The following is an 11,083-nucleotide window of genomic DNA, read 5'->3' on the forward strand; positions in this document are numbered from 1 at the left end:
GTGTTGGCCATAGAGATCCCATTAAATTACTTAATTTGTATTCTAATTCCTATTTCTATGGTGTTGGCTCTGACTCTTTCAGGCTGTTTAAAAGATGAATGACAGAAACAGGCTGGAATTCTTTGATCAGAAATGTAAATTGTAGTCTGTTGCTTATTGATTGTGATGATAATCTCTATGACATTATAGGCAAGTGGCCTAGCCATAAGGCATATAAGGCCGCACTTGCTTGCCATATATAATGTAAGGCTATACACACCCATGGTCCTGTATTTTCCGGACGTTTTTTTTATTCTTCTGGATTGAACAATTGCAACCGGTTTGTTTTGTTTGCTATCCTCCCCAATGATGATGGGTTGGGCCAGTGGCAAATTTCTCCAGTCTCCATTGAACCCGGAAACAGGGGGCGGGGAAGAGGCGGGGATGCTTGATCCTACGGGAAGCTGGACTGGTCTTTCAGTTTGTAGGGCAAACTGGAGGAGGGCCTTTTGTAAATCTCCGCCCTCAACATTAAATGTTGTTGCATCGATTGGCCCGCAGCACAGCAAGGTACGTTTTTGTAACTTGCATGGATAACATGATTGGTGAAGATCTTACGATGTGCAACGTCCATGACGCGGCTTTCTTGACATTTGTGAAAGACGCCATTTTGTTGTTAGCGGTGAATAGGAGCGTAAAAGAAAGATCGAGAAACCGCCACTAAAAGGTAAAACATGTATACAACGTAGCAATGTAATATATGTAATTCATAGTATTCTTTTTATTTTCAGGATCTGGAACGCAAACGATTGCTTATTTGCTTTCGGCTTGACCGCAAGCTTTGACAACGAATCACCCTGCGTAGACTCAAACCAAACGAGGATCATCTGCCGTCAATAGCTAGTTAACGTTAGCTAGCTCGCCCGGCATTATGTTCTCAGGACCTGTTAAAGTCGCGAGAGCATTATTCCGCTAACTTTACTGAAATTGTGTCAGTAAGTATTCGCTGGTCATTGTGATTGGACATTCAGCTTCCTCCTATTTGGAGTCATTATGTCGAGCCCCTTCGCTTGCTTGTGCTAACGTTAGCTAACGATGTAAGCAAAATTAACGTTAGCTAGCTAGCTATGCCTATTTTCTTACTGCGTAACGTTAACTTACGTGGATTGAGATTTGAATTGTACGCCGCTTAACTAACTAACCGATGTTAAACACGTCTCTAAACGAATCTAGTTAACCAGCCTGTGGGTTAAACGGTAAGGTAACTTGGACGTGGTGGTCTCTACGGCCTTCTAGTTGGGTAACTAAACTGTACCGGGAAGCTTTAGCTAGCGTAACTGTTGGTACTGGATGGTTAAATTTGGTTTTGGAAACTTGTCAGTGTCTTCAAACTGAACCCGTCACTTGGTTTGCTAGTGTGTTACAAATTAATGTACCTAACTAGCTAAACCCTTATGTTAGACCCAAGTAATTTTAATGGACAGACAACTGAAGCAAAATTGTGTGAGATGCATGCAAAGCTACACACATCTTAGTGTTATTTATGACTGACACCCATGTCTCTGTCTTACATACATTTCCATTTTCAAACATTGAGTTCTCCAGGAATCTGGCAGATTTTCCTACTTTGTTCAGGTCCTGATGAGGGGCTGATCAAACAACTAGTGTAGCAGGATAACCCCAGCATGCCTAACTTTCCCTTATGGAAAAACATTGCTAGACTTAAAAGAAAAATGTCCACTATTTGCCTGTCCAACCAGAAAGTGAGCCCCCATGATGCCCCTAGTGTTCCCTCAATATTAATGTGTGTACTGTATGTATTAGGCTGTACATCACATGTTCCACCCCCTTGTCATTTGGCATGTCAATTATTAATCCACATTGGCTCTTTTGAATTTTTTATGAGCATCTCTTGGTAACTGGCACCTCTTTTAGAACCCCTTAACACTGACTGCCGATGCACCCCAAAAAGACTCCACCTCAGGCAGCCTATATCACATGCATACTGTGATAAGTTCACTTAACTACTCTCTGATGACTTGCTGCTGGCCTCCCATACCCCTCCCCTGTCCTTCCCTGTTATTCCTGTTTCCTCAGAGGACGATACATTCTGAGCACTTCCTCTTTGCTTTAGTTGAGGAACAGGGTGGACAATCCTGATTCAAATGAGCTGCCATTGTTGTGAAGTCATTGTTAGAAATCTGCAAGCTATGAGCTTTTCTAGTTCTGGAACTCCCCTCTGTGGAATGTCTGTTGGCTAGAGCTAGATTCATTTTCACATTCTGAATCCATGAAGGCACTTTGTGAAACTGACAACTCCCTGTGTTCATGATGTTAGAACTCAAATCACACCCCTCCTAGCTATATCACACCCCTCCTAGCTATTGTTTGCCTACAGTTGTTGTATAGTTTATTTCAGAAGTGCCAAGGCGTGTGTCATATTTAAATGGCTTCAGCATGTTTCCACCGAAGAACGCCTTTATGAATTATGTTCATTTCTATACCATTTGCCACACAATTGTCTTGAAGGAGTGTAATAATACTGTCTTGGTGTTATCCTATGCTATCATTTGTAGGCATGTGTTAGTGGGAGGGTTTTTGCACAAGATCAGAGTGTTCCATTATTTTAGAAGTCATTCGTGTCCTTTGGAGAAAGACCTGAGTGTTCAATAGCCTATTTGSTGTGACAGGATCATTGTTTCCCTGTCTCTCTCCTGGTTAATTCAGCAGTGTGTCTCTGCTTACAGGTGTGTTACCTCTCCCATATCCAGCCTCTAGTACTCTGGTTCTTCTGAGCGCTGACCTATATTCGCCACATCACTGGCCTCATTGTGTGCTTTTCCTTGAGCTCAGACTGCATGCTCTTCTTTCACCTACAACACCTGTATGGGTCTTTTATAATGCGTTCCCATCGTCCCCTACTCTTGTCCAGTTTCTATTAAGACCGCTAACTTGTCTCAAATATGAATCTGTTTTTGTCATGGTGTTTAGGATACACTATTTTTCTGATGTAGTGAGCCTGTTTCATCATAGGCCGTGTCTTAAGTCACCTGATTCTGCGATGTGCTTGGCAACATACTGAATAATAGGAAGGATTGTTATTGCAATGAATATGCCTAATTCAAAATGAAAGTCAACAATTGATACATTTGTGGGTCATTCCATGAAAGAGTGCCCTTCGATATTTTAAGTAGAAGTTGTCCACCAATATTGGATTTTAAAAGCCTGTTATATTAAATGTGGTGCCCTTTAATATTATAGACAACATGGACAATTCAATCAATCTGCTAAAGTGCCAAAATGCAGCATTTTGACATCCCTCTGTCAACTCTCACTTCTATGAATATTTTAACCCACTTATTCCCAAAACTTCTCCAAGGTTCAGCATCATTGTAAAGCCCTAGTCATTTTGTTGCTAGTCCAGTTATTTCTGAAGATGATTATTTATGTGACTCATTTATGTATGTCCCTCAACCCTGTTATGTGAACTGAACTCTCATTTTAATATGGTGACACTGTCTTTTAAAACGTTGAACATTTAATAGTAATATCTTCGAGTAAAAGCAGATGAGCTGATTCTACTCTTCTTGGCAATTTTGTGGTGTAAAACTGAGCGGGTCGAGCATAACATGTCAACCCTGTTACCCATAGACTAGAAATGTTGTAACAATGTATTTTTTTGTGTGAAACTTGCATTCAATTGCCCCTCCCGGTTGCACAAACGTTTCTGTGACAGTTTCCCTGTCACAAGTGGATATTATTATGTATATATATTTTTTTACACCATTATTTAACTAGGCAAGTCAGTTAAGAACAAATTCTAATATTCAATGATGGCCTAGGAACAGTGGGTCAGAAGGACAGATTTTTATCTTGTGAGCTCGGGGATTCGATCTTGCAACCTTTCGGCTACTAGTCCAACACTCTAACCACTAGGCTACCTGCCGCCCCAAATGTTATGGTTGATGTAAGAAGAAATCGTCAACCCTGTTACTTTTTTTTGCACTTAATAGGCACTACTTACTATAGTCTTTATAAAAACAAAATGTACCTCTTGAGGGAGTATTATTTTTTCATGAAGTTGAAATTGTACACTTCTCAAAAGACACCAAATTGGTGGAAAGACCTGTGTACATTTAGAAACGCATTTCAACAGTGAGAAAGTTACGTAAAAAAAAACATGAATTAGTTATGGTGTTGTGTTAGACATGTATGTAGGCTTCTATTTGGGACTGACTAGGCTATTACATTCTAATCGTTGTGGCTGCTGTTACAGAGCCTGTTTGTGTTCTTGCCTGATGGGTGTTGGGCAATAGGTGTTCAGGTGGAGCTATGTTGTAACCAGCCTCTACTCCTGGACCGTGTCTCTGGTCAGTGCTCTGCCAGTCATGTGATCCACTTCTCTGCTCCTGGCTATGAGTAAACAGTTGCCTGCCAGTCAGAACGACACTGACCTGCAGTCCCATCAGCCGAGTCCTGCTTGTGTGTGGTGTGAGACCCAGAGGTGTCACTGAGGGCCCATTGTTAAGACGCAAAATAAACACAGACAGTGACTGAATGCTTTTCTCAGCACTTTCTCTCCCCCTCATGAATTTAATCTCTGTGGTTGCCCTTTATCAGAGATAAGGACATTATTACCCTCACAGGTCAATTTTTAAAATCAAATTACCAAGGATGGGAACCAGTATATACAGTTATAAATGGATTCATAAAAAATGTGTTTTACACCGATCCCACACCACCCACGTATGCGGGAGCGGTGCAGAATATTTTAACGTTAATGAATCATTTCATCCACACTGCTCACATACGTCAGCGAGCTTTTGTGTTACCGAACACGTGGACACACACGGCCGGTTTAGCCTGGTGTTAGGCGTAATGAATGTTGTACAACTACTAGCTTAACCATTTTGGTTTCTGTCTCCCTTCCTCCAGATTAGCCAAGATGGGGAACATGTTTGCAGGCCTGTTTAAGAATCTCTTTGGTAAAAAAGAGATGCGGATTCTGATGGTGGGGCTGGAYGCTGCCGGCAAGACCACCATCCTGTACAAGCTCAAACTGGGCGAGATCGTCACCACAATCCCTACCATCGGTGAGTAGCTTAGCCTTATCCCTTGTACCCCATGTCATCACACACCCTTCACCTAGGTACAAACCCCTCCTGAAATGCTCCCCAATATTCCTCCAATAACTTGCTCCATATGACTTTCATGAGGTCTAGACTCCTGTTTGTTTAGTTGTAGGGGAGTGGAAATGAATGTCATACGTACAGCCATGTACTCCCTCTGTCCCCATCTCATCCGAACCCTGATCACTTCCCACATGCCCAGAGTAGCTGCCATGAGCCGCCCTCAGGCTCTGAAGCAATGAGTGGGCCCCTGTTAAGGTCAACAGTCTGCCTGTACATGGATTTCATTAGGAGACGTGGGTCGGGCACTGTGTAGCCTACCTACATCAGCTGCAGAGCTCCCGCAGGCAGGCAACGTCCTGCAATGTGGCTGTTGTCATAGGGATTAAGTGACTTTTAAATATAGGAAAGAATGGAGCTTTACAGCCCCCCCTGAAATAAATGTTGCATTATAGGAATGTAACACAAGGCTGATGACATTTCATATTCCAGTAGATATTCATTCACTTTGCATATTTTATTCAAATATACATTTTAATTTGCAGCTACATTTGGGCAAAGACATTTCATGCAGACATTTGTGTTAAGGGAGTGACCTAGCTTGCCTGTTTGGGATTGCTGATATGTCATCTCACACAGCCTCTTGGAATGTTAGTGTCTTAGGTTTCTGACGTAACTGATCTCTTTCGCTTTCTCAGGTTTTAACGTTGAGACGGTAGAATACAAGAACATCAGCTTCACTGTGTGGGATGTGGGCGGTCAGGACAAGATCAGGCCTCTGTGGCGGCACTACTTCCAGAACACCCAAGGTGAGTGGACACTGTCACCAGAACCCCCTCAGCACCATCTTCACTCTTTCTGGCTTTTTGAGTCAAGACTGTCCCAGGTAAATGTTTTTGTTTTCCTCACCCTCCATCCTTTCTCTCCCTCTGCTTCTCTCAGGTCTGATCTTTGTGGTGGACAGTAACGATAGGGAGAGAGTGAACGAGGCGCGGGAGGAGCTGACAAGGATGCTGGCTGAGGATGAGCTGAGGGACGCTGTGCTTCTTGTGTTCGCTAACAAACAGGTGAACTGACTAACTGGGGAGAGACACTAGTGCGTCAGGAAAACAGTAGTTTCCTATACCTGCTACACTGGACATGTAAATTCAGCTTGACGCGTAAAGAGTGGGCCACTTAAATCAAGTTCTTTCGGCGTGAGCTGTGCGTCGAATTCTTTCAAATGGAATCAGAGCTCAATTTTACACTGAGCAGAGCGAGACTAACAGGTGATCTCTTTTTCCACTAATTTGGTCTTTTGACCAATCAGATCAGATATTTTGTCACTAATTGGGCAAAAGATCACAATTGGGCTGCCTGTGTTAACGCAGCCCAAGGCTTCACCGGTAAACTGAATCTGTAATTGGTAGTACAGTATTATTATTCATATGGTTTGCAGATACTAGTAGTTCAACTCAAGGTCATACAATGGACTCCCTCTATACTAAGTAGAGGTCGACCGATTATGATTTTTCGATACTGATTATTGGAGGACCAAAAAAAGCCGATACTGATTAATCGGCCGATTAAAAATATATAAAAAAACAAATTTTTATAAAAATTTAAAAAAATAACAAAAAATTGGGAAGAAAGAAAGAAAGAAAGAAAAAGATTTTAAAAAAAATAGAAAAATTTGTATATATATATATATATATATATATATATATATTTAAGAAACATGATTTTTTATTTTTTATGTATACATTTGTAATAATGACAATTACAACAATACTGAATGAACAATGAACACTTATTTTAACTTAATATAATACTAAAATTAAATCACTTTAGTCTCAAATAAATAATGAAACATGTTCAATTTGGTTTAAATAATGCAAAAACCCGGTGTTGGATAAGAAAGTAAATGTGCCATGTAAAAAAGCTAACGTTTAAGTTCCTTGCGCAGAACGTGAGAACATATGAAAGCTGGTGGTTCAATATTCCCAGTTCTTCAATATTCCCAGTTAAGAAGTTTTGGATTATAGTTATTATAGGAATTATGACGCATCAACTATTTTTCTCTACCATTTGTATTTCATATACCTTTGACTATTGGATGTTCTAACAGGCACTTTAGTATTGCCAGCCTAATCTCGGGAGTTGATAGGCTTGAAGTCATAAACAGCGCTGTGCAACAAGCATTGCTAAGAGCTGCTGGCAAACGCAGTAAAGTACTGTTTGAATGAATGCTTACGAGCCTGCTGCCTACCACCGCTCAGTCAGACTGCTCTATCAAATCATAGTCTTATTTATAATATAATAAACACATATGAGCCTTTGGTCATTAATATTGTCAAATCCGGAAACTATAATTTCGATAACAAACATTTATTCTTTCAGTAAAAAACAGAACCGTTCTGTATTTTATCGAACGGGTGGCAACCCCAAGTCTAAATATTGCTGTTACATTGCACAACCTTATGTCATAATTATGTAAAATTCTGGCAAATTAGTTCAGTTTGCAACGAGCCAGGCGGCCCAAACTGTTTACACTGAACGCAAGAGAAGTGACACAATTTCCTTGGTTAATATTGCCTGCTAACATGAATTTCTTTTAACTAAATATGCAGGTTTAAGAACATATACTTCTGTGTATTGATTTTAAGAAAGGCATTGATGTTTATGTTTAGGTACATTTGTGCAACAATAGTGCTTTTTTTGCGAATGCGCTTTTGTTAAATCATCACCCGTTTTGCAAAGTTGAAGTAGGCTGTGATTCGATGATAAATTAACAGGCACCGCATTGATTATATGCAACGCAGGACAAGCTAGTTCACATTGTCACTAGTTTACTAGGTTAAGATTGATTGATTGTTTTTATAAGCAAAGTTTAATGCTAGCTAGCAACTTAACTTGGCTCCTTGCAGCCACAAGGTCCTTTTGACCCTGCACTCGCGTAACAGATGGTCAGCCTGCCACGTAGTTCCCTCGTGGATTGCAATGTAATCGGCCATAATCGGCGTCCAAGAAGGCCGAGTACCGATTATGAAAACTTGAAATCGGCCCTAATTAATCGGCCATGCCAATTTAATCGACCTCTAATACTAAGATGGCTTGTGAAGGTCTGTTGCAGGCGCATGTTTTCCTGGGTTAACCCTTTTCTCCACTCTTCAGGACCTCCCCAACGCTATGAACGCAGCGGAGATCACAGACAAGCTGGGCCTGCACTCCCTGCGCCAGCGTAACTGGTACATCCAGGCCACCTGCGCTACCAGCGGGGACGGGCTCTACGAGGGCCTCGACTGGCTCTCCAACCAGCTAAAGAACGCAAAATGATCCACCATTCCGCCGTCTGTCTGCGTCTTCGTCTGCGCAGTGTGTTATGGGCGACAGCGCTGGTCCCAGCCCCTCTCTCCTCCTGTCTCTCTCACTCCATCCCCTCCAACCATTGGGGCTTTGACCAGTGATACCCCACATACGCGTGAGAGTGCAAGTGTTTGTGTGGATCTTAATGTGTATGTATGTGTGGGTGCATGTGTGTGAGCCGGGAGTGGGAGCAGCCCTGCTGTGCCTTCAACAGTCACTCTCACCCGTGGAAATGACAGCATGGCTAACTCTAGCGCCCCCCCCCATCCCTTCCCTCCTGCCCCACCCGCAGTGGCTCTTAAGACACCCTGGTTTTCACAAGGCAAAGAAAGACCCGGGATGCTAAGTCTTATGTGTAATCTGAAAAATGAATAGTTTATAGATTAAAAAAAAAAAACTTTGATTTTACATCCACTAGTGTTGCGATCTGTCAGACACTCTTGTTAAACTGTTGGTTTGAGACCCCACACCATGAAATAAATCTCAATGTAACCTGTATCAGGTTGGAAAAAAGACAAATAAAAATAGCTTTTCCATCCTAGATCCTTCTTTGCATTCTTTGGAAAATCATGCTGTTTTGTTCTAGTATGCCCAACCGCATTGTTCTGGCTGTCTTGGGAACACTAGCTAATAAGTTATTAGCTAGCATTCAGTCGCTGTCCTAACCCTCAAACATCAATTGAAGCACAACAAATTAGTGATGTCACCATGCCCCTCGTCCACTCGTTTTTGTTGTTGAGCGTATCCACCTTAGCCTGAATGATGGTGGTGCTTGATAAGACCTGCAGGACTTTAGGGTTAGCTGTTTGGTAGGCATTACTGACTGAAATGAGTTGTTACTATTGTTTTCGGTTTATTAGAATGGAGCAATACTTGTCTGTCGGCTCCATGTCACTAAGTTGTTGTTCCAAAAGGTAACCATGGTGACCAGTTGCTGACCCTGCTGCCCTCTAGGATCAGAAGTGATGGCCTCTTTATCACGCTGCATCTTTATTGGTGGCTAACACCACTAAGTGATGTTCCGTTCACAGGGCCTTGTGAGATCATTGATAATGTTTTGATTGAGTGAAAGATCCTTACCGCCGGGTATGGAAAACGCAATAAATTGGGTGTGTGTTTGTGTAGTACTATACTACCTATGCTGGGCAGAGGGTCAGTGTAGTTGAGTAGCTAGCCACAGCTCTGCTAGTGTACATGGGATTAGTTTGGTGTTTTCAGCACCGTTCCTGTCCACTGGAACAGCGAGGCCTTTTGAGAGTTGCTCCCACTCTGGCTTTCTCCTCATTACATTTTCTGTTGTCTACTTTTTTCCTTTTTATTATATTTTATTTACATTGTTCTTTTTTTGTACAGATGACCTGGTTCCCTTGGTCTAGCATGAGCTGAGGAGCCAGGTGTGCAGTCTTTCAATCAAAATGCTTTAGGATCCTTTGGGGTTTGACTTATGAAGGGCTGGTTGTGTTTGGGTTAGCTTTTAGGATGTTTGCAGAGTTGGGCTTTCCTGCAGGGCATGGGGTAGGCCTGATGGGTCATTTCCAGCAGAGGAGGTTGGTGGGAGGAGCTGTAGGAGGATGGGCTCATTGTAATGACTGGAATGACATAATTGGAACTGAGTCAAATGTGGTTTCGATATGTTTGATACCGTTCCATTGATTCCATTCCAGACATTACATTAAGTCCCTCCTTTAGCTCCTTCCGTCAGCCGCCACTGACTTTCAGCTGCACTAATACGGCACTCTTCTCCAATTCCTCATAGTGCTGTGTTGTTATCAAGCTCTCATGGCATTCAATGCAAGAGAGAATTAGGCTAGATACTGAAACACTGGGCTAAATAGGCCTAGATACTCGAACACTTGGGCTAAAATAGGCTTAGATACTGAAACATACTGGGCTAAAATGAAGGCCTAGATACTGAAACAATCTGGCTAAAATAGGCTTAGAACTGAAACACTGGGCTAAAATAGGCATAGATACTGAAACACGGGCTAAAATAGAGCCCTAGATACTGAAACACTGGGCTAAAACTAGGCCCTAGCATACTGAACACCTGGGCTAAAATAGGCCTAGATACTGAAGAACACTGGGCTAAATAGGCTAGATACTGAAACACTGGCTAAAATAGGCCTAAGTCTGAAACATGGCAAAATAGGCACTGAATAGCTGAAACACTGGGCTAAATAGGCTTTAGATACTGAACACTGGCTAAAAATAGGCTTAGATTACCTGAAACACTGGGCTAAAATAGGCCCTAGATACTGAAACACTGGCTAAAATAGGCTTAAGACTACTGAAAACACTGGCGGCTTAAAAAATAGGCCTAGATTCTGAAACACTGGGCTAAAATAGGCCTAGATACTGAAACTCACTGGGGCTAAAATAGGCTTTAGATACTGAACACACTGGGCTAAAATAGGCTTAGATACTGAAACACTCTGGGCTAAAATAGGCTTAGATACTGAAACACTGGGCTAAAATAGGCTAGTACTGAAACACTGGGCTAAAATAGGCCTAGATACTGAAACAGCTGGGCTAAAAATAGGCCTAGATACTGAAAACACTGGGTCTAAAATAGGCTAGATACTGAAAACTGGGCTAAAATAGGCTAGATACTGAAACCTGGGCTAAAAATA

The 11,083-nt window shown here is 41.9% G+C and overlaps 1 protein-coding gene across 1 annotated transcript; it reads left to right on the top strand.

The window, feature by feature from the left end:
- Window positions 1–615: 615 nt before the first annotated feature.
- Window positions 616–8,994, top strand: arf2a (ADP-ribosylation factor 2a). Its single transcript, XM_024147013.2, has 5 exons — window positions 616–706; window positions 4,915–5,072; window positions 5,807–5,917; window positions 6,051–6,175; window positions 8,262–8,994. The coding sequence occupies exons 2-5, from the start codon at window positions 4,925–4,927 to the stop codon at window positions 8,421–8,423; spliced, it is 546 nt and encodes a 181-aa protein (XP_024002781.1). The 5' UTR covers window positions 616–706; window positions 4,915–4,924; the 3' UTR covers window positions 8,424–8,994.
- Window positions 8,995–11,083: the final 2,089 nt, after the last annotated feature.

This window comes from Salvelinus sp. IW2-2015, unplaced genomic scaffold (genome assembly GCF_002910315.2).
Source record: "Salvelinus sp. IW2-2015 unplaced genomic scaffold, ASM291031v2 Un_scaffold16690, whole genome shotgun sequence".
In the NCBI taxonomy this organism is placed as follows: Eukaryota; Metazoa; Chordata; class Actinopteri; order Salmoniformes; family Salmonidae; genus Salvelinus; species Salvelinus sp. IW2-2015.